Source organism: Tyto alba, unplaced genomic scaffold, assembly GCF_018691265.1.
Source record: "Tyto alba isolate M040663 unplaced genomic scaffold, T.alba_DEE_v4.0 Super-Scaffold_7, whole genome shotgun sequence".
In the NCBI taxonomy this organism is placed as follows: Eukaryota; Metazoa; Chordata; class Aves; order Strigiformes; family Tytonidae; genus Tyto; species Tyto alba.
Genome location: NW_024881328.1, coordinates 29,704,183 through 29,728,882, shown reverse-complemented (window position 1 = coordinate 29,728,882; position 24,700 = coordinate 29,704,183). Strand labels below are relative to the sequence as shown.

The 24,700-nt window shown below is 35.6% G+C and overlaps 1 protein-coding gene across 10 annotated transcripts in view; it reads right to left on the bottom strand.

The window, feature by feature from the left end:
- The window catches only part of ADAM23 (ADAM metallopeptidase domain 23), a 75,653-nt gene that overhangs the window by 44,881 nt on the left and 6,072 nt on the right, over nucleotides 1–24,700 (bottom strand). For all 10 annotated transcript variants that reach the window (XM_033010972.2, XM_033010970.2, XM_033010971.2 and 7 more), the window contains exons 3-8: nucleotides 18,852–18,928; nucleotides 7,634–7,697; nucleotides 3,444–3,526; nucleotides 2,650–2,713; nucleotides 617–689; nucleotides 78–151 (exon numbers count right to left, since the gene is read on the bottom strand). In XM_033010972.2, the coding sequence (XP_032866863.2) occupies nucleotides 78–151; nucleotides 617–689; nucleotides 2,650–2,713; nucleotides 3,444–3,526; nucleotides 7,634–7,697; nucleotides 18,852–18,928 (435 nt within the window). The remainder of the gene's footprint in view (nucleotides 1–77; nucleotides 152–616; nucleotides 690–2,649; nucleotides 2,714–3,443; nucleotides 3,527–7,633; nucleotides 7,698–18,851; nucleotides 18,929–24,700) is intronic.

Here is a 24,700-nt window from a genome sequence, read left to right as displayed (position 1 = left end):
ACATTAAAAAAATGCAGAAATTAGTGGGTTTGCGTTTTTCGTAAATGATCTTAACTCAGGGTCACACTTCTACTTACTGCTCTCTTTCTTCTCTTTCTCCTCAGCCACTGTAGTTCAGACAGAAAGGGCCATTCAGAACTAGATTCAGTCTCTGTACAAATTACAATTTAAGAATTTCATGGCATTATTTTAAACTACTTATGTATACTGTCCAAGTCAAAAGTCGATTAAGATCACCTTATCAAAACTCAAGTAATTTAGAAATCTAAAGTTACAACTAAAGCATGCAAAAAGAGGTAAGGAGATTGTAACACAGGCTTGGAATATATGTTTTCTTCCACCTCATGTCCTCAATAGCATTAATATCACTGATTAAATTAAATGATCTGCAGAAGAAAGCTAAATACAGGTCTTCATGGATGGAAATCTTTCAGCTGCTTTTTAACAACTCTAAATTCCATTACAATAATTGTGAACAAGGTCAGGTTAGTAAATATTTTTCAAGTTTTTCTAAACAATCAGCTATTTTATACAGACTGTTAGCCTAACATTCAATTTTTTCAAGTTGTATATACAATTATTTCCAATATTGAAAAACTCATAATCAAAAACATACCAAGGTCCTGCAACTGCTTGGAGGCTTGTGTTCCGTAAGTTCGTTGGATGATATGTGGCCTACTTTTACTTTCCTGATAGGAAAAATATGTGACATTTTCTTCTAATTAATAAAGTCAAGTGAAAAGTGAGGCACTTCCTTCAGTATTTATAATTTTTACTATTTTTCCATAAAATGTAAGCAACCATCATACCAATTTGGCATAGTACTAATTTGAAGCAATCTATTTGCAATCCTGAGAAAATCAAGGACCTTCTCTGCTTCAGCACATTTACTAGCCTACAAAACTGAAGTATCACAGAAGTTTGAGATTACTTGGAAAAAGTCCTTTACAAGTCTTAGTGTTAGAGAACACTGACCATTATTCCAATATATCAAATTAGAGATTAGTTGAAATCTTCCTCCCACAGATAAAAAGTAACTGCTACTATTTATGACAAAAACGTATCTTTCTAATTGCAGCAAAATTCAAGAAACTAATCAATACACTATCTTTAAGAGGATTATTTCACCCTGTTTTACTGGTGTATACAACACTTAAAAAGGAGACTTTTAATGCATATTTCTTTAGAAGTCTGACATGCCCAAGTTATCACATTTTGGTATCTGGTCTAGAAAACAACTATCTTTTCTTCCGTAGCAACTCCTCTGCAGAGCCTGCCAAAACAAGCATTTGTTTTCAAAGGGTAGGATGCTACTGTTCTGTAACTTCCATGAGAAATGTATAACACATTAAAGGAAAATACTGCGTATTTTTGCTGGTTTTTCACTTTTGATGGGGGGGGGGGGGAGAGAAAAAAGTATTATCTAATATCTACTATAGTTAAGCTTAAGTAAGCTGAATAAATTACATGACGAAGGCTGTGTCCAAGATATTTATCACACATAGTACAATCAAAAATAAGCCTCTGAAAGCATTCTGTAGCTGTATTATTTTGATCTTCAGTAGTTTTGAGAAAAATATTCATCTCATCTATCTTATCATTTAGAATTCCACTTCAATCCTCAACAGAGCTGGCAGACAGTATCTCACTTTTATAACTAGAACTTTTGCTCTACTTCCATGTTCTACTGAAATATCACACAGAGAGAGATCCTGGTTTCCTCTATCCACCCAAGCAAAAAAACAGCTTAGTCAAATTCTTCTCTGCCTACCATATGGATACCATTGTATAAATATTATCTCTATGAATTTACTGTATCTGTGCTGTCAGTTTTCAGCCTTACAACCTTTATGAACATGTGGCACCATTAAAATGCATTACATAGCTTAACACATGGCATGTAATATTGTTCCCAAGGAGTCTGAGAAATCTTTTTGGATGTAATATTTCCCTGTGTGTCTATAGTTTCATTTACAGACCAATAATTGACCATTCAAATTATATTGATTCCTCTGAATGTTGATTCAGTTTCTTTGAAAGTGTCAACACTCACAGATTTTTCAGATCTTTCTTTGGACTGTAAGTTAAGCTTTACAGTCCTTAAAATGTATCAGTTCTGCAGCATTACATTATTTGCCATATACTGGTAAGTACTAGAGCATGATATAAAGTGTAAGATACCCAGATATAATTATCTACTTCATTAAGTTCTTTGTGGAAACACGGCAGGTCAAGAGCAATATGATACAATTATTTAGAGGGATGAATAAATGACGTCCAGAGATCCCTTCTACGAATTCATAAATACTTTAGTTCAAGTACTAGAGCAAACTGATAAATGCTTTTTGACAGTCTGTAACCATTTGCTATGGAAACAGTCTTATTAGTTTACTCCCAACATCTAAAGGATCAACAATACCTAGGAAAAGAAAGATTAAAGAAAAGCAGAGAAAAATCTTTGGTAATTCTCACTTAGACATTTCTTGCCTTTAAATAAATTCCAATCAAGTGTTTTAAAATATTTTTGTTTCTCATATGAATGCATGGGAGAGGTCACTCATTTATTGATTTATTCTAACACTTCTTTCACTATTCCTTTGCTACTCCACTCTTTCCTAAACCAAATAAATTAGATAAAAGTAAACTTACTGCACTGTGGGTCAGATCCATCGGTTCTATCAAGTACAAATAAGTACTATCTTCAAACATGCCACTAGAACATGAAGAAAAAGAAGTGGTATTTAGGATTACTAGGCAATTCATTTGACTCCAGGATATGATTTTTGATGAGACAAAACCAAAGTTATGGCTGAAAAACTGATCAGTATTAAAATAAATCCCATATACATTCATTACTACACATGTGGCTAAAAATATCTTTTTTTTTTTTTTGTATAAGAACAGGTGCATTTTAATAAACTATTACTGAATGTAATGGCAATGTAATGATCAAGCACCAAAAAGAGTAAAGATTTTACCTTGGAAATAGGAAGTCCAAAGACACACATTAAAATGCAGAATATAAACAAAAGCCAAGCTGCACTTAACAGTAACTAATCCTAGTAAAGACTAATTTCTTATATTTTTTCCTTGTACAGTTTAACAAAAAGATCAGTTTTTCTTTTGGCTGACAGAATCATACATAAATAATGAACATGCGCACTGCTAAAGTACAATTCTTGTTTATCTTTTAGCATAAGTCATCTGGTAAAATACTTATTTGCACTTATCATATTCAAATGTTTCATGAGACAGCATCAAAAGACTTTAATCACAATGATACTGAAAAAAACACTAGCAGTTTGGCATAGCTGGTACTGGCATTTCAAAACATCAAAAATCTTTGGTCCTCTAGAGTTTCAGTCCCTCACATATTAGAAGATAATATTCAAGAGTAATAATTAATTAATATCCTTGCTTGAAAAACGAGAACGTGCACTTACTGAAGTCCATTGCAAGTTGAAAGAGCAACTTTAGAATCCTTGATACCTCTGATATTTCCATGGTAATAACAATGCTCTCCACCCTAATAATTTTTGAAAACAAACAGTCACACACACACACACAAAATTACCATGATTTAATGTCTGTTGCTTAAAATCAAGGCAAAAAAAAAATCTAACATCTTGCATTAGGTAAAATTTCAGAGAAACCAGTGATTAATGAAGTAAACACCGATGACTAGCCCTAATTGTTTATGAGAGAAAAACTGTGCCCAGTAAAGACTAATTTATTTAAGTCTTCAAGCCGTAACATGAGTTATTCTTTTGTTGAAGTCACTGCATTCTTGATGGTTTTAAGTGCATTTCTTTGCTGTAAATTGATTCTGTAAAAGTGTTATGTAATGCAGGTTACATAAGCACTGAATTGCCTCTTGATGCCTTCAGATCAGTTAAAATTACAAGTGATACAATGTTTATCAATCATCTGGCGTGTATTGGGCTTAGATCTGGATTCTACCAATTCTGTCAATTAAAATGTGACATCATTAGACTGTAGATACCAATATCACTAATGATGAATCAGCCAGAAAGTGAATCCAGTTTAGCAACACTGAAGTGTACAGTTGCATTTTTATTGTACTTATCAATTGGGTACTTAAAAGATAACTCTTGATTGTAACTGCATAAAATTCCAAATAGGTACAAAACCCAAATTATTCAAATAAAAAGGTAGGATATTTGTGTTTCTCTAAGCAAGTGAGCAATCATGTTGTAGACAAACTGCTGCCTTTTATTTAAAAAAAATAATATTTAAATTACCTGCAAGTATGTTTAAATGTTAGAGACTTTTTTTAGGAAAAAAAAAAAAAAAAAAAAAAAGGCAAAACAAATTAGGCAAACTACATCTCAAACTGCTATCCAAAACCCTCCGTTCTCAAAGGCCCTAATAATATGGAATAAGGGAGACTCTCCTGAATGTTGCAATGCAAGATTTGAACAGTCAACTGATGCAGGGATTAAGCTGAATAGAAATAGTGCAAAATGTGTTACCAAATGGGCATGCAATGAGCTCTGTGTATAGACTTCCACTTCTCCACAAGAACATAAGGGAAATTGCAATATGTGTATATATAGGGGGGAACAGGACAAAGCAGGAGACCAAAATACCACAGAGAAGAGTTGGTACATACTGAAAATCTTGAATTTCTGATCCAGAAAAGCCTTGCTCAGAAGACAACTAATCTCTAGTGAATGCTACACACTTTCCACTGAATTAAAAGTGCAGGTTTCCTGGACCTGCCTGGTTTTCATCACAGAATGAGCTAAATTGAGCTCTCCTCTCCTGAAGCAACTAAGCTCAGGTCTAAGCTCTCCTTAAAGTGGTCAGAGAACTTCAAGCATGCTCAGAACACACCTGAGTGACAAGATGGATCCTAACAAAATAGAGTCAGAGTGGCTTTCTTTTCAAAATATTGACCATTACATGCCAATGCCCCTTGCAGGCTAATAACTATACCACCAACTGTTGACCAATTTCCCAGGTCACCTTGAGGAGAGTCAACTCACATCTCCCCACCTTTTAAATGTGTGCTCTAACTCCAAAGCTACTGGCTACTTTGTGTCAGAGCACCCTACCTGAATCAAGCTATATCCATCTCATTTTGTAGAAAACACAAAGATTTATGCAGTCAGAAAGAGCAAGCATGATTCTGTATCCCAGAGGCTGGAAAGCTTCTAGAAGGAGGGCTTAAGAGCAAACTTGGACTGCAGAATTACCAATCCCTAAAATCCCATGAATTGCTGGGAAATAAATTGATTAGACTCTTAGAGGCTTAAAGAACTACTTATCATGACTAAGGATAAAATAAACTGGCTTCATAGGAATGTTTCAACTGAGTAAACAAGTAGAGTGTATTTATTTTCTATGAACAGAAACAAAGCATCAAGAATAACACCAATAGACTGTTCAAGCTATGGACATTTAGAAAGAAGCCAAGAAACATTACTTTGACTTTCTAAAGCATTACTTTGACTTTTCTAAAGAAAAAGGACTAATTAATTTAGAAGCTCTTAAATACCAGAAATTCTGCTGTTATATGTCAGTGAAGCCACAATGAGGAAAACTGAATGATACCAATTTACCTTATTTAAGTAGTTGATCTTTAATGTCTATCAACAATAACCCCAGCTAAACTAAAGATTAAAAATAAGCTCAAAAAGTTTTATTAAAAATCCTTCAGTGTGGTTGCCTCTCTCACACATTGTTTGAAAAAAGTACCATTCATCATCAAAATATTCTCAATGCTGGTGTCATGTCATCTGAATTCCAACATGCATAATTAAACCATTCCTTCTAAATTATTTAAATTCAAGGAAGTACCAAAAATGTAAACACTTTTTGTTTAAGTATGCACAGCATTATTTCCATTTTGCATGTTATTTAATGAGTTATTCAGATTTTTAATTAAATTCCTAACAGACTATGTGCATAATTAAATCAAAGTTCTACACAGAAAACAATCACTACATATTTACCTTTCCATCAGTGAGAATGAATAAGCCATGCTTTTTATGAACTAGTGATTATCTCTCTCACATAAGTAGCTTTTCAAGAAGTTTTTAGAAAACAGCTATCCAAATAAAGAAATATCTCTTTTTTCTTCAATGTGTTCACTCTTGAAATAAACTACCCCCTTCTAGAAAATAAAATACTTTCCATCAAGATATGCCCTTCTTTACATCCACATCAGGAAACAAAACAATTTTTTACTTACTAAGGTGTAAAAAAGATTATAAGATACTGCAAAAGACCAGGATACAGTCCTTATTTGATCTCCTACACAAATTGCGTGCATATCTTCTGAACTTATTATAAAGCCTTTTACAGATTAATGTGACCTCAGGAGCTCCATTATTATTTCTAAATAAATCAATTCAGAGAACATCCCCTAGGAAGTCTGGATCAAGTTACTGCAGCATACAAAGGTAGTCCATTTGCTGAGTCTAAAGTTCTAATATAGTTTTCCAGTCAGATTCATGATTCAGCAACCGCAGTGCTCAATGCTAGTGCTGCAGCTGACAATTGCATGAGCTTGTCTAAATGCCAGAGGGAACTGTTTTCTTGCATTATTTAGCATTTTTGCCTATTCTGCACAGTTCTGAGTCCTAATGAAACAACTTTCTTAGTATGTTGCATGAAACTTTTTCTTTGGTGGAAGAAAACAAAACAGTATATTGCAGTAATTATATTGCATTGTTTCATTTTGCCCTAATCTGCAATATATTGTTTTATTTGAGATTCTTTATAACAAGGGCAAAATAATAAACTAAACATCTAATAGTTGGACAAATAACAGTCTTAACTTGATGAAGGCATAAATGCAACTTGAATGATTACTCTCCTCCACCCTAAAGAGACGTATTTCACATGCAATAAACTCACAACAAATATTCCAGCATTCACACCAAATATGAAGTCGTTCCCTGAAAACATAGTTTTAAGGGAATAACCTTTCTAGGAACCTATTAGTCCTCATTTTGTTACTACAAACAAAAAGACTGACCTGGGACTCTTAGTCAGGGCTAAACTATCTTGCATAATTTTAATCTTTTTGTCTTTGGATCAATAGCCTATGGCACTGAATTAAATTTGGGAGCTAGTTTGACAAATGTAATTAATTGGATGTCAAGCAATGTGCTGGTTTTGTAATAACTGAAGCCTTAATCTCTGGAGTGAAGTCTTTCATTTTTTGTTTCACAACTGTGTAATTCTTACAAAGAGAAGTCACTTCAAATTTTCCTGGTTTGAATGCCTTACATTACCATTATCCCTCCCTCTCGCACTCTGTGCTAAGGACATGTGAATAATTAATGAAGACTATGCTATAGTGACTTCAACCCCTCCACCTCCTACATTTTACAAGATGCAATTGTTCCAGCAGTATCTGGATCATCTTCACTACTACCACCTACCACTGCCTACCCCTCACCTCGACACACAGCTTTCCTCTTTTGTACAATTCTTCTTGTATTACTGAGGTATCCTTACAAGATGAGGTCACCTTGTATGTGTGGAAAAGGGCTTACGGTGTTTTTAAGTCTTGCAAAAAAATTATTTTTTTTTTTTTTTACATTTTATTGGCATTGTCCCCTCAGAAAGACCATTCTGACACATTTTAAGAGCACAATACCTTAGAAAACTTGGGGTTTCCATCTTCATAGTGAATCTCCACATAATTGGAAGATAACAAGTCACTGTCAAAGAAAGGAAAAATCAAGATGAGAAAAATCTGAATATTCTTTCTAATGCTATGAGTGGGTTTGGGGTTTTTTGTTAGAATTTTTAAGCCATTTCTTCTTTCCTTGTAAATTAGTTTTAAAAAAATCAAGCAGCTTGTGTCCAGTAAATGGTTTGTTGGTACACTGGAAGTCAAGAGTGTGGTACAAAAGGGGGAAATTTCATTCTGCAATCTAATTCCCTATATTTTAGCTTTACAAATAGATTATCAGGTTTTAAAATATGCAAAAAAAAAAAATCCCATGCTTTTAGAACTTTGCTTGCTGCCAGTAACTGGTACTGACAAAATGTATAATTATTTCATTATTGTTTTTGTATTTTAACTAAAAGTTAAACAGAGTGCATATAAGGCTGAATGAATACGTACATGATTGTTCCTAAGATAAGAATGTATACTTCACCTGTACCTCACCTTCTCAGCTGCAAAAACTCATTGTTTTCCAAAACCAGTAATGTTCTTAAAAAAAAAAAAACCTTACCAAAAAATACCCCATACTACCCCTTTTTTTTCCCTTTCACTTTGTCTTCTCAGATTCTTTTCTCACTCTTATTTTCTTCCTAACTCTGGCAAGACAAATTTCCGAAGAATAAAAGTTTCCCATATTATATAATTCACAGTTCAAATTTCTCATTTTTTTTAAATAGGATTAGCTAGCCTGTACATAACCTGGGATAACTTCAATGCCCCATTCACCTCTCACCCCACTATAATCAGGGTTGCAGCATAGCGACCCAGGGAGAGCAAAGCAGTTAAATATGTTAACTGGCCCCATTATATATGCAAGTTAAGCATTTTACTTAATGTGATCCAGAATTCTCAGCATTTTTCAAGCCTCTAAGAGGCTGTACCCTTTCAAATAACAAAATCATTACAGGGTCTGATAGTGGTACATATACCAAAACAAAAATATTGTTGCTATGAATAAAAATCATCATAATTATGGAAGCCTGGTCTGAAAAAATAGCTCTGATGGGAATTCACAACTAACAACAATTTACGATAATGGGTATCTCAAACTCAGATTAGGCTATTAGCAATCCTGATAACACTTTAACTCTGGGACTAGTGGCTCATAAAATCAATTTTCATGCCACATTTATAAGGTACTACACTTATCAGAGAAGATCCTGCAGAAGTCAGTTACCAATGGTTCTCTTAAAAGCCCTTTTTTGTGGAACTGAGAGACCACATTATGGGCACTCTGTGCCTGCAAAACCAACACTAATAGCCATGAATAATTACTGAAGTCTCATAATTTGTCTTAAACTTCATTTTGATAGCAAAATTTAATAGATCTGTTTTAAAAATGCAGATTTAAAAATAAATTCAGTTGCATAAAATAATTTTAACTTTATTTATATCATAGCAAGCTATAGATTTTCTGCAAAAAAATACAAATGCTTTATAGTGTAAGCACCTGATTACGATGCAAACATTCACTTCTTCAATATGGCAAGGTTTGAAGCTTCTGAAGAGAATTACATATACAAAGCAATTAAACTTTAGTGTTGATAATGTCCTTTTCGTCTTTGAATTTTTCATACTTATTATAAAACATAAGGACTGCTGTTCTCAGTACTTAATTGGATAGTATAGACAAGTCTAGAGGTAACTGATACAAGTAGGAAAATGGAAAATTCTGATTAGATATAAGCTTAAAAAAAATCACTGAGGTTGGTTAAATTCTGGAGCTATGCTCAGTTTGAAAGGGCCTTGACTAGCTTCAGGTTTTTACAGACACTTCTTGAATTCACCGAGACTATTTGGTTTCCTCAAACCAATTCCAGGATCAGTATTTATCTGTTTCCAAATCAAGCTCACACTCAAACCCCATTTTTTGCCCTCTTCTAGTGACCTTACACAACCGACCTCAGAACTGCTTTCAGTGCTATCTAGTGGTTTTGGCAACTCGTAAGACTTGTGATAGGTGATTTCTCACTGTGTCTACTGACTCACAGCTGTAGTTTAATTACAGTATTTGTCTTGTAGATTTATCCCATTTCATGTGACATACAAGCTGCTCAAAATTTCTTTAGTCCACCCTTTGCAGGATCTTTACAGAGTTCAGTGATCTTTTCTTGGATTTTGGTTCAGCTGTTGTAACCCAGTTGTTTCCTCCATCTGCCAACTTTTTCCATTCTTTAGCTTCTCATTACTTCCAACTGCAATGGGATTCAAGTATTAAATACAGTGTCCCACATGACAGGATACCTAACATGGCATGCTTATGATGGAATACTCCTATATATATATATATATATAATGTTACAATTATAAAGCAAGGATGCGGCAGACAGCAGCTTTTCCAGTAGACTCTACACTTTTCTCACTGCTGACTTTCCAACACTACTGTCCTGTGGGATCTGCTGCATACAAGGCACATTGATGAAATTCTCCATACTGAACAAATTCCCTCCAAAGAAAATTGAGGCCTGCTATTCACAATACACTTCCCAAATGCCACGCTGTAAACAAAACTCACTTTTAATTTGTGAACCACCCTTTGCCAAATGTAACACACTATCTACCACCTAGAAGTTGGAGTAGAAAATCTATTATAACGCTATTGTCTTCCACAAACCCATTCTCATGCTATGCTGTAACAGGGTATTTAACAGTAGTTTCTGATCATTACTGTTTATAAGCTTGTCACACATAACCACCAATGACGTACTGCAAGGGCATTTTTCTCTTAACATTTCACACAGGGCAGCAAGAATTTAGACCTTTCCATTGAAAAAAAATCAGTCAGCTTCTCCTTAAAGTGTATGCCTCTACCTTGGTAGGTACCTAATTTTTGCCAGGTACCTTGTATCACTTATTTCAAGTGTCTGTCTACCCTAGGAAACATCCTAAAGAACACTTTACTTTCAATCATCCAGAAATCCCTCAATGTATACAGCTAATCTGAGACAATCATAACCTTATTCAGGGATAGAGGGAGGGAATGGGAGGTGGACAGAATGTTTGCAGGCATTTTCCAATATGGCTCTGCTAGTAACACACAACCAGTGGCTCCTATAATAAAACTAATCATGGTCCTGCTCTATATTCATAGCAAAATTAGTACAAACACATCCACAACTGTGCTTATAAATGGTTAGTACTGAAATGTGATATATTGCAGAGAGTAGTCTAGGACTGAAAAATTCAGCAAAAATGTTCCAATACTGATGCAAAGAAAAATACAGAATTTGGGGAAGGGAGTTTGTTCTATATTTTGCTAAAGTTCCAGGACAAAACAATAGCTGTAAAAGTAAGTGTAAAACTGCTACTGCAAATTTTCCCTACCAAAACTTTTACTTGTTACTAATGCTGAAAAATCTGATAAAAGACAGAAGACATTATTTAAGGGGGAAAAAAAAAAAAAAAAAACAAAAAAAAAACACTTAACCAAAATAACTTTCAAACATTTTTTTTCCAACATGACAGATAGAGAAAAGCACTGTAATTTCACCAGTAGGTGTGATGAGATCCTTTATGCAAGTGTCATGAAAAAGAAAGGCCTGGAATACACTGATTAAGAGCTCATGTAGAAGCATAAGTGCCTGAGAAATATGAGATACAGAACTCATGCATAAAGTAGGGGTCTCCACATCACAAAATATCTCTTCTTCCTTCATTACCACTTACAGAATTCCTAAATTTACCTCTGAATCACAGCCCTGAATCTTAGAAAATACATTTGTGCCTCATCTACACTGGACTATGTTTTGTCACCTTGATCTGTTTACATTTTGATTGATCAGAAATGAATCCAGTATAGCAAATTTTTCATTATGAGCACCAGGAACAGTGCAAGCTTTATTTAAAACAATTGTGTAAGTCATAATCACATCAAACAAAAGCATATTTTGACTAGTGACACATCAGTATTATGCCTTACAAAGAACACATCGAATTGCAACATGCTGAATGAACTCATGAAAAAAAAAGTCTGCTGTGTCCTTTTCTATAGTTCCTCCCACTCTGGTTTGTTTGTCTTAGGTAATTGTTTTTATTAAGCAGCCCTGCATCACCAGCTCTTCTATCAGAGTTACACTGAGAGATGCAAAATAAGCAGCAAAGGGATATGCCAATCCCAGCAGTTGCTGTCTTTGAAGACACAGACCAGCTGTTAAAGCAAGCAGCAGACGCTTTCTGATGAACTCATATCCACTTCCCCAGCACGTACCTCACTGCTACTGTTTCCATTAGCAGGAGAGCTGCAGTGTGAAAAGTGGCTTACCTCAGCTTGCATCTAACTATCCTGATGAAAAGAATTGATTTGGGGAGGTAAAGGCTATGAAGTGACTAAAAGATATCTCATACACACTTAACCAAGTTAGCTTCCATGAACCTAGTACACAGCCTGTGGAAAATCAGACTACAGCTCAATTATCTTTCTTGCATACTTCTTAAATTATCTCTATACCAACCTACTACCAAGCAATTTTTTTAAGTATTCTGAAATGATTCAAGCTCAGTACCAGTGTCTGAACAACCCAGATTAGTTTAATGACTTAACAGAACATCCATCAGATGTTTTTGTCCATTTGACAGATATAGTTTAGCAGCACATGAACACAAAAAAAAAAACAAATTAAGATCTTGCTACAGCATTTTGTTAAATCATCAAGACACTGTCATCTAATGAAATGGCTATCTATAGTCTTGTTTCTATTACCAGTTTCAATTATATTCACAAGCTTTGTTGATTCAACTGTTCTTATGGGAATTTATTATTAAGTTTCTAGTATGTATTTACAGTAGTTGTCACTTGACTATTGTCTTTGAAGCTGCTCTGACAAGAGTCCCTGCAAGGAATAACTATACTGCAAATATTCCTTGTTTTTTTTTTAAAACACAGCAAGGTTTCACTACTTCATATTATGATTAAAGGAGCATAAAAATCAAAACATGGTACAGTAGATCAAGCATCTGTGTTTACAAGCAATTAGAATAAACAACTGATGATGCAAGTGTATGGGTTAACTTTTTCATAACTATGGAATCAACGAAAGTCCCCACTCACTTCTGCTATTAATACTATAAAGATCCTGTAACAGTAAACAGTACATTTATTTTAAAATAATTTCTTGCATGGTCTTGCTCTAGTTGCTTGTTTTTGTTAGGCTGGTCTTTCAGGTAGAGAAAGGGATGCCTGGCAACAAATTTATTAAACTGCAACTATGTGATATTTTAGGTATTTTTTTGAGGTCCTGAAATGGGGAAATATCTCCAAAAACAACTGACAGGAAATCATGTTCTGAAGTCATATAGAATGGTGCAGAAAATTCTGGATCAGTCTGCCTCCCTCAGTGCACAAAGCTCTGAGCCAGTTCAAGGGAGTTCAGACAACAAATTCTTCACAATCCTTTCTCTAGCTATGTCCTGAAGCCCTCCATCTGAGAGTGGAGCATGCTCCACTTCACTGGCTACTTCAGCAAGCATTTTGAAAGTAGGAGCTTGAAGAGTTCTTCAGAATATTAAGAACAGTATGTTGTTCAGATCTACTATGTCTTCCTTTACCATAGCACTGAAGATGACACCACTTTAAGAAGTGCTGTGTAAAAGGATATGAAGAAATGAATAGCTAGATAATATTAGAGAATATAGGAGTTCTGTGTCATGGAAAGTACCTCAGTGTAATTTACTATGACAGAAATTTCCCAGAAAAGCAATTGACATAATAAAGATTTCATTTAAACAACTGTTGAAGGTCATTCAATATTGTGTCTTACTTGATCCCTTTCTTCCATCACCAGCATGGAAAACAGGTAGTTTTGAACTATCAAGGAGAATTTTATTAACCTGTATTGTAAGGTTGAGGGCTGCCATCTGTCTTTGCCAGAATGGTGTCGCTCAATGGTAATCATATTTGCCAAAGCTTCCTTCATTTAAAGCAAGCTTTTTTAATACACAAAAGACCTTGTGTTTCTTCCCCTCTTAAAGAATTCACTGTATGCTCCACATGTTCTGATACTCTGGGTCTAATGACAACAGAACAATTTAAACTAACTCTTACTATGAAGGAAAAATCCAACCAGATGTGAGTGTGGGTTTTTTAAATTATTTTATTTCACTTCTAATGCTAAAACTAGTGAAATAAGTTTACTTATGCTAAGAGAGCTGACTTCACCACCTTCAGATTAGATTAATGATTATAGCAGAATCAGAGATACATTTTGGTACTCCAGCAAACTGAAGTTGGTTCCCATAATCACAGAATGTCTTGGGTTGGAAAAGACCTTAAAGATGATCTAGTTCCAACCCTCCTGCCATGGGCAGGGACACCTTCCACTAGACCAGGTTGCCCAAAGCCCCGTCCAGCCTGGCCTTGAACCCTTCCAGGGAGGGGGCAGCCACAGCTGCTCTGGGCACCCTGGGCCAGGGCCTCACCACCCTCACACTAAAGAATTTCTTCCTTATAGCTAATCTAAATCTGCCCTCTTTCAGTTTAAAACCATTACCCCTTGTCATATCCCTATCCTCCCTGATAAAGAGTCACTCCCCATCTTTCCTGTAGCCCCCTTCAAGTACTGAAAGGCCACTATGGGGTCTTCCCGGAGCCTTCTCTTCTCCCAGATGAACACCCCCAACTCTCCCAGTCTGTCCTCATAGGCGAGGTGCTCCAGCCCCCCCAACCCACCCCAATCAACTTCACGGCCTCCTCCGGACCCACTCAAGCAGGTCCATGTCCTTCTTATACTGGGGGCCCCAGAACTGGATACAGTACTCCAGGTGGCGTCTCTTGAGAGCAGAGTAGAGGGGAATAATCGCCTCCTTTGACCTGCTGGCCACACTTCCGATGCAGCGCAGGATACAGTTGGCAATCCATGCTTCCATGTTGAACTACTGCACAAGCTCCATCATTGAATCATGTTAAACTCAGTGATATAGGATCTTAGGAGCTTGTTTGATTAACTTAATTAGTCGTATGTAAAGTATACACAAGCTTTATATTAGCTCCAAATGCAAAGACTTCAGCCTGACTACAACAGAATCTGAGATCCCAGTAATTCACTTCAGCATGAAGATTTCACTATTGACAAGACTGGACCATCTCAGAAAGAGACCAGAAAACATCTACTAGATTAGAAAGATAACATTTCTTCATCACTGCCACATTACAGTGGTTACAGGTGAGCAAGGAGTAAGAACATAACCTAAGAAAAGATGCATCAAATCAGACAACTGCTTAGTATGTTGTTTGACAGCAAATACACACATGTGGCAAATTTTTCAGGGAGTCTTCTCAGCACCCAGTGATCTGTGACACCAGGATTTCCTAAACCAGAGTTAGTATAATAGCTTTCAATGGCCCATAGTAGATTTATTTTCTGTAAATTCTTCCAATCCTTTAAGTCCTTTAAATAGTTTAATATGCACAATGTCCTGTAACAAGACTTGCATTTAATCTTTTTTTTTTTTTTGTGAGAAGCACCTCCTTTTAAACCTCGTCCTTCACTTGATAACTATAGCAGTTACACAGGAGGAAGCAATAAACATCCTCATCCTGCCACACAGAATTTTACAGCATTGTCATATTGCCCCAGGTGTGTCTTTGCCTTGCCCTGAGCTTGTTGACCCTAACAACGCACCAAACCAATGGATGCAGTTGCATCTCAGCTGACAGGCATTCAAAACCCTGTTCAGAAGGGTGTGAGATCCACACTTAATTAAATCTAGGATCAGGAGTGGACAGAATAGTCTTTTCATTCCACAAGCAAGTGGTCTGAGAAGAGGGTTAACATTCACAACACTGATGTCTGCATTTTAAAAGGCAAACAGCATGTCCTCTCAGATTTCTGGGTTCAGAGGTTTTTTTAGGTTGTTTTTGTTTGCTTGTTTTTCACAAATTCTTTAAGATGACTCTTCCCAGAGGCTCCCAGATCCCACACAAGGACATAGTTCCCAATAGCTCTTACATCAGCACACAAAAAAGTGGAATTTCAAGCAAATTATCCTATGCTCAGTTTCTTACAGTCTGTTGAAATAAGCCCTGATGTCAATGATTCTGCTGACAGCCATTTTACGAAGCATAACTCTACTCATGCATTGCACAGAAGGCATAGGGACTTTCCTTAATTACTACAGAGGAATCCAAAACTTGAGTGTTTGAGTCAGAGACTGCAACATTAATTTCTACAGCTACAGTTATAAGTTCTCCCCTATCAAACATACATAGAAACAGACACACATAGACAATTTTTATTTTATAAATATTTGCTGAAGACAAGGGGGTGAAATTAAGAAAAATGAGATCAAAAAAGAAGAAAAAATATTAAAAGGACTGATCTGGAAAGTTCTAGGAGGAATGAAAGTAGTATATGACAAGGAGCTGGAAATACTGCTGAGAAATATTTGATACATTGAGCTAAGACTGCAAGCCCTTGGTCAATGGCAGGATTGGTGCTGCCTCCTACTGTACTCCTGGAAGAGTAACTGAGTAAAACACTAGGCCGTGCATATTAGTGAACATACAAATGTGCATGCATACATAATATTACAAAATACACATTTTTATTATAAGCTTAGCGACAGGATGGAAAAAAATACCTGAAGAGAATTGTACTAAACACTTTAAATTACAGAAACAAAGTAGTAAGAGAAGACAGAATAAATTAAATACTGCTTATAATTAATGCTTCTAATTATAACTGACAGAGCCCTGCTTTCCTGGAGGTGGCTGAACACCTGCCTGCCAATAGAAAGTAGTGAATGAATTCCTTATTTTGCTTTGCTTGTGTGCACAGCTTTTGCTTTACCTATTAAACTGTTTTTATGGGGAACATAAGGCTATCGGGTTTGCAGTGGTATTTGGTTAAGAGCCATTCAGCTTAAGAGACTAGGACACAAAAAGCAACCAAATCCCAAACACACAAACCGTAATGAACAACAGTTAAGAGTTCTGGTCTTTGTAATTATCTCTGTTGGGTCACTGACTGATGGGCCATGGAAGGAGCCACTCAGAAATAGCCTTGAGGAGCTTCAACCAGAACTTTATAGCAGATAAGAAGTAGTAAACAATGTCATTGTGGGTCTCCTGGGAAAGAACAAACTTATTACATGATGTTTGCAGGGTCTTGTGGAAATGTGCAAACATTTTTATGTGATATTCAGGGAAGTGCCAAAGGTAGGGAAGGTGAATCGGAACAGAATAAGTGTGAGAAAATGGAGAGGAAGTTGCTTAATGAGGAGTCTTTAGGGTAAGCTGCAAGTCAGTAGGTTGGTTTGGCCCAGCCCTGCACCTGATCACTTCAGTCTGTCCAATGTTTTTATTGACTCCTACTTGTAATAGTTTCTATGTGACTTTGCTCTCTATTCTGCTTAAGTGTGATGTGCAAGTAAACCTCAGTCAACAACTACGAGGAGACCTGTATTTGGGAAGACCTAAGGTCTAAACTGGTGAGCAAGTAAGAGACCTCAGGCCTAGACATGAATGTTTGATGAACTTAAAGTCTGTGTTAATATTTGAGTCTGTGAGTGCAGCCATGTTGTCAATCAGGAGAGGGCTGGTGCGGGTATTCCACTAGCAAACTTTCAATTCCCATCAGCTGGAGAAGAACTTTATCAGGCTCTTTGTATTCTTGTTCGTCTGTGCTGTTTTCATTTACACATGGTACCAGTAAAGGCAATGTTTCTTCTCTGTGATGGTCTGTGTGACCAGCCATATCCTAGGTATAGTACCATCTCAGGAGTGTGTGCTCAGTCTGGCTACTAACTGGACATGCAAACAGGAACAGTGGCAAGCAGACCAAGAGGAGAAATTCCCTGTAGCTTAGAGGCTACTAGATATAGGCTCCCTTCACAAATGTCATGATTATCCCACTGGAATTACCCTACATGGGTCCAACTCTGACTCTCATAAAACACCATAGTCTTGCACTACACTATAGTTCTTCCAGAGGCTAGAGAACACCCAGTTATCTTCAAGACTTCTTTTTCCTTGCATTTGGTGTGCCAGCCTCTGCCTTTGTACTAACTCATCTTTTGCCAGCCACTCAAGACTTTGTGTCACATTTTAAAAAATGGAACTGCAAGAGCAACCTAACTTCAAAATCATGCATGGATGAAGGAAAACTTTTCAGTTCACCTTTACAGCAAAATATCTCATAGCTAGGAGCTAAGCAGCAAAATGTGTGAATATAACAGTTCAGCAAATTTTATAAAGCCATAACTTGCTGCTTTGAAAAGCTGTTAGATTTAATAAGCTTGCATTTTTCCCTCTAACAAAACTTCCATTACATAATAAAACCAAAAGAAGACCTCATGACCAGAGGAACATGTTGGGTTTTTTTAAACCAGTATGCAATTGTTTCTGTAAATTTGCTACTCCTTTAAGTGTGCTGAAAGGCTCAAGAGCAGCAGAAGGGGCAAATGCACTTTTATTCAATACTGTAGATAATTTTACCCATCCAGTATTTAGTACCAATTTTATACTTCTACCTTAAACTTTCTCAGTGTAAACTTTCAAAGGCAAGAAAACCTTCATTACAATTTTGAGAAAAACACATAAATCCATATCTTCAGCTGGGGATATAAATAGATGCAATACAAACAACTAAACCATCATTGACCTATATTACAAGTCAGATCTTCAAGACCTGACAACTGTGTAAAATTCTCTATCTTATTGGTAAACAGACTCTAGTTGTACCTTTCAAGTACAGCCAAACCGCTAGGATTCCACCTCACTGGGAACTTCATGATTATAGTGACAATTGCATGTTTTGCAGATCATTAAAGATGAGCCATTCATACAAGTATTTACAATATTTCTACACACTGACTTGAGCAACTAAAATAACATCTACAAGACCATTCATCAATAAGTAAAAAAAATGCACAAGAAAATTCATACCTTTCAAGCACTACTGGTACTGGAATCTCTCTATCATCATTTATTTTATCATGAATGATAAAATTTTAAAGGTATGTATGTTATGGGTGTCAGCAAGTGTAACAGTTACCTTGGTTAAAGAAGGCTAAATGTTATTTTATATTAATAAACTTGATAACAGCATATTTTTTCCATAGATCCTGGGAATTCACGTGCCCTCATCTTGTACCATAAAATAAAGATAGTAAGAGCAGGAAAGAAAGAAACCTCAAATTGTGCACTTACTTATTCAATGTGAGGTCAAGGATGAATTTGGAACCAAAGGCCTCAATCTGGAAACTTGCCTGGGCCAGATGTACAGCCTGTAAACATGAACACACAGGTGTACTATACAGTTTTGCAGAACATATAAAGTTGTCAAAAGAATCACTAAGTTTTATATGCAACAAATGTGACAAACACCTGTGAAAAACAAAGTTATGGAAAACATGCTTATTTGTGTGAATCTCATATGCATATGAAAAGCTCTGCCCTTGTACCAAATTCTGATTCAAAAGCATTTGCCTTTTTAGAGGGTAAAGGAAGACAGGGAAGCAAATGGTACCTGAAAAGCATGCTTTCAAATACACACTCATTCCTCACAAAAACAAGAAAAAAAAAATAAAAAGATTCACATGAATGTCTACATTTTGCCATAACCAGATAGCTATGTAACAAAAGCATAAGTAAGGCACTATACTGTTCTTTTAATTATGTTACTGCATTCATTCACTTTAAAAGGCCTGAAATAATTCAAGCATTTGTAGTACATGACTTCAAATAAGAAAATCATGGCAAGGCTTGTATTACATATTGAAAACAACTCCTTCAAAGTAATCCCTTCACAACTAAAGGCTTTGAACATTGTAGCCAAACCAGTGTACAGAAGACTGATGCTGTTCAACATACAACAACAGAAACATTAGCTTGTCTTGCATAGGGAGTTAAGGTTAACTTCCAGGATATTCAGTTTTTGTCAGATATATAAATTGTATTCTTTATTCTTTTCTATACTGTTGTAAATGAAGCCAAAGACATTTAAAACATGCTGTTTTCTAAAAATAAGAAGACATGATCCAGTAATTTCTTTTTGTGAAGACACTGTTCCAACAGGGTTGAAGAAATTAGATCTAAATTTCATAAAACCTCTTCCCCACTACTGTTCTAACTAAATCATGCTTACTTATACACTAATTTGATACAGCATTAATAATTACATACTGTTAGAATATTATGACTAAGCCCTTTAATCAAAAGACAATGAAAATACTATTAAACACCACAATCTTCAGGTATGTCACAAAAACTACATAAAGTTCTAGGTAGCTTACAGCATAACTTCAGTAATATGAAGGTTAGCTTTTACAGCCCACAAGGCCTACAATTGTGTTCTCCTTTGGAAATTTTTTCCACACAGTAAATTCTTTATATTCCTCTTCCATTCTTGCACTACACAGAGCAGCACTGATTTTCATTTTACTTCTCAAAGGCAGGCATCATCTTTCATAAAACCCATCAATATAATTTTAAAAAACTATTTCTAAAAGTTGTTATAGTGACTAAAATCAGCTGTGATGCTTCCTATATTAGTTTATCATTCTTTGCCCCCAGAATTACATTTCCCTTTCAACAGGGTCACAGAGCTTTTTTATCAAGCTTCTTTTTTAAAAGTGTGTAATTACAAAATATTTAAAGTATCTTTAATATCGTTAAACAATCTCTTACCTAAAGCCTGTCTTTTGTTTATTAAAAAAATACAACTTTAAACAAGAATTTAAAAAATAATATTACTAGGTGATAGCTAAAGTAATATGAAAGCAAACCAGCATCAAGCTTTCTGTTACATTTTTTGATAAAGGAATATTAACACTTGTATCACCAGTTTACCAATTCACTTAGATAACACTGACCTGGAAAACTGAGTTTACAGCTGCTCTACAAACCAGAGTGAAACAGTTTAAGTATAATGACAAACAGGTGGCTTGGAGAGAATCTCCTAGTAGGATGCACACCTTTTCAGACCCTGCTCTGTTTTTTTGCACATTGAAACCAAGGGACAAGTGTCAAAAGGAGCTTTTCAGGCACCTGTTCATGACAAAAACCTCATTATGTTTGTAATACACACATGTATTATTTAAAAAAAACAAAAACAAAACATGAAAATTTGTTGCAGAAAAAGGGTTGCAATTAGTTTTATCCCATAAAGATTCCACTTAGAGTTACTGGAGCTACTGCTTTGAGTCTCCTTCACATATAACATTTACCTAAAATTATGTGTCTCCACTTATATGCCACAAACACGACTTTAATATTAACTATCTGGAAAGTTTTAAAAAGTATGTACTATTCCATTAAGATCTAATAAATGAGAAACAGGAACTACATCTCAAAGTACCTAGCTTTTATTATCTTTTTTATATAAACATTTCAGTTTGGAAGCTTTTCAAAATATCTCCTGCTTGAGGATAAACATGGCACTTTTTAATATATTGCATTTTTACATACAAACCATGAAGACTGAGTCTTTTCTTTAAGATAAGATTAGAGTTTACAGACCTATGACATAACATTCCTGACACACGTAACATGGCAAAAAGTGACTGCCCAATCAGGATTTACTCAGTATAGTATACCATTAATGATGTTTACAAGTCATTTTAGAAACAGTACTAACTACCAGTGATCCCAAATGATATACTTAGCTAAGCTGAGCAAAAAAGTAACATGAGAAGTGACTATATACTTTTTCCAGGGTTATTTTAGAAATAAAAATACACTCTTCCCTTTCAGTTTATATAAGTGCAGCATTTCTTTCACTTCTCCTAAAAGATTATGCATTACTTAAAATGTGTATTCTTTGAAACACTTTTTAGAACAAGAGCAGGGTGAAGGCTAAATAATTATCTACAAGAAAAAGATACCAAGTATTTTGTTTCCCACTTTAGATGTTGTTTTCGTCACTACTGTTGTTCTGACTGCAAATTCCAAACCAACTAAGTAAGCCAAACTCCTGAATATCTTTCCTTTCAAGAAGATTCAAGCTACTTAACTGATTAAAAAAACACTTAAATGTGGAGGATGACATACCACCTCGAATAATAAAACACACTTCAGAAGCAATCATGGCGTACAGAAACACTCCAAAATCCTGAAACTTCAGCACAATACATAAATGTAATTAAAATGTACCAATATATATAAAAAAAACCCTGGATAACCTCAAGATCAGGAACTCCCATCAAAGGCTATTAAATCCAAAAGAGAAGTTCTGGTTCCCAGAAGACCCTGAGCCACAAATTGCTGGAGTCTAGGAAGTAGCACCCCATGACTGTTATATGCTCCTATATGCCTCCCTAGGCATCTGCTACCAATTGCTCTCAGGGACAGATAGATAGATGTCTAGTCTGATCTGCTATAGCTTTTCTTTTGTCCAATCAAGCCCATCCACTGATATATGTATATCATCCTTTAAGTTTCTAAGCCATCAACCATGTATTCTTTATCTTTCTGCAATTTAAAAATTTTTAAATAACTTGCACTCTTGGTCTACAACATCATCAGAAAAAGTTCATCTTGTAGGATTAGATATACTGTCATTGCTATTTCTGAAAACAACTACTTCTGCATATAAAAACCACCACTTGCTCTCTATTCCTATGTTCCACTTAACAGATGTACCTAGCCTATACACATCAGCAAGAGATGCAAAGCAGCTGATACTCGTTTGCTACCTTGCAGCAGGGCACATTCTCCATCAAACTCAAATCAAACCATTGGTTACAAGAACAACACTGGATTTTAATTTCCTGCAGTTTAGCAAAAACATGGTTTTCAATTCAGGTGAATGTAATACACCACTGCTGCAGCAAAATACAGATTTTGTTAAGCCAGTTTAATAATAGATAACCACACATGAAAGCCATAAACCAGAAGTTAGGTGACATAATGAGACTAAAGTATTTAATTCTGAAGCTGACATTTTGCCTGTAACAAGTTAGCAGAGAAATTACCAGGGAGTTGGCACCAGGTGTTATAGCCCTTACAATTGTCAGGTGCCACCATGATGTGAGAAAGTATTTCAGACAAATGCATATGTAATTCTGTTATACAACTTATCATTTCACAGTATTCTTTTACCAGCTACTGTGTAATACAGTGCCTGAAGTATAATCTGAAATACAGTATTCTTCTGATTGGCACAGAAATATAAATACAAACAAGAATATAATGTAGATTAGCATATATTTTGAGGTATATATATGGGCTAGATTTCTTACCATGTCTTTTCACAAGAAAAATAAACATCACCTTCCTGTACCACTTGCACACATGCATATGTTCACATTTGCATGAGAATTCTTTATTTACATAAACAGGAGACCAAGTTCCTTTGTACATGTTTATCACTTAAAAACCGCTGCAGAGGCTCCTGCTTTCACAGCTATAAACTATTCCAACAGCAAAGCTGCAAAATTACATAAAGTTTTTCTGCAGCAAAGACTTACTGACGATATAGAGGAGTAGGTTGAAGGAGGATCTGAGACTAAAATTTTTCCTGCCCCCAAGTCCAAATTTAAAAGGGAAAAAAAGTCTTTTTTCACTGTTCTGGAAACTCAGATTACTAGTATAGTCATTGTAATAAGAGATTCTTCATACTAGGGACATTCTAAGAGTGCTGTAGCTGCCTGTGCAAAGCAGTAGCTCTCAGGGTTTTTTCTAAGCTAAAAATCCATATACATAAAGAATTCCAGTTTCTTTCAAATCAGTCATTAGCTTACTGTAAACTTTGAGATAAAAATGGACTAGAAGGCTGTAACTGGAATCTCAGTTCTACTGATCCATGTCACAACTCGAATGCTTTGTTTTCATTATTGCACTTGGGCATCATTAGTCCACAATTCACTTTTTCCAGACTTTCAGCAATTTCCCAACCACCATCACCAATAGTAAAGTACTACATTGGTTTTACCTTCTTCACAGTAAAACTATGCCAAATGCAATAATGTCTTACCCCTTAGAAAATACTAAGTTCTATCACAAGTCTTTAAACAAAAGTAGCAGCATTATTTAACTGAGAGTACCTGTGGGTCTTCTGCTATATTCATACAGATATAATCTCCAAATGACAAACTCATTGCCTTTAGAAATCTATTTAGTTCTTCTGACTGAATAGCCAAAAACTGTCTCACTCCAGTAGCTGAGAAGGGGTTTCATGATGCCCATTTCGGAATTAGAAACCTAGAGTCAGATTTAGATGGATTTTACACCATTAAAACATTTTTTGATCTAGACCTTCATTTAGATAAGAGTACTAGTTCTGTCACAAATTAATGTGACTTACTATATATTAGTCCTTTACTCTTCTTTTAGCTTGTTTGCCTATCTTCAGACTTCATGCAGAAGATACACTTCATTAGTGTTTGGAAAATATCTACTATATATGGCACATATGCCAAGATAATCTTCCTCTATTCATTGGAAATAAAGCATTTAATAAAAAACCAGCATACATAAGCGTTACAGCAGCATGTAACAACTCATGCTTAAAATATACAGGATTTCAGAAAAGGTCCTGTTGATGATTTGTCTCTGGTCTTTAATGACTAACAATGGAGAGGTTAATTTGATGTACTTGAACCTCAAGCCTTGAAGACTCTTCTTTAAAAGAACACATCAGCATGTGAACAAAGGCTCAGCCCTACCTCTGAAAGCAATCTTACAGTTGCTCTTTTAACCCCAAGGGCCAGAACCCACCATTCTCTCACAACATGACAATACTCAGATACCCATCTGTAGTGACACTGGCCTCTAAAATCATATCTATCCCTCTTGGGGTTTTGTTCATAAGACTCTACAAAGTAGTGCATCCGTATCTTGGACCACTTTCCTGCAGTACCCAGCTTCCCACACATGCTAGAAAACATAAATTTATTTTTCTTTTGATGTCAGAACAAGGCCTAACAAGTGCGAGTGTTGCACTACCTAACACTTAGGAACTGAAACCTTTCATAGGTTATCACTTGAAACTCATGAGAGGAACTAGACATATCTTAAAAAAAAAAAAAATAGAAATTAAAAGCTTTAGAAATATGACA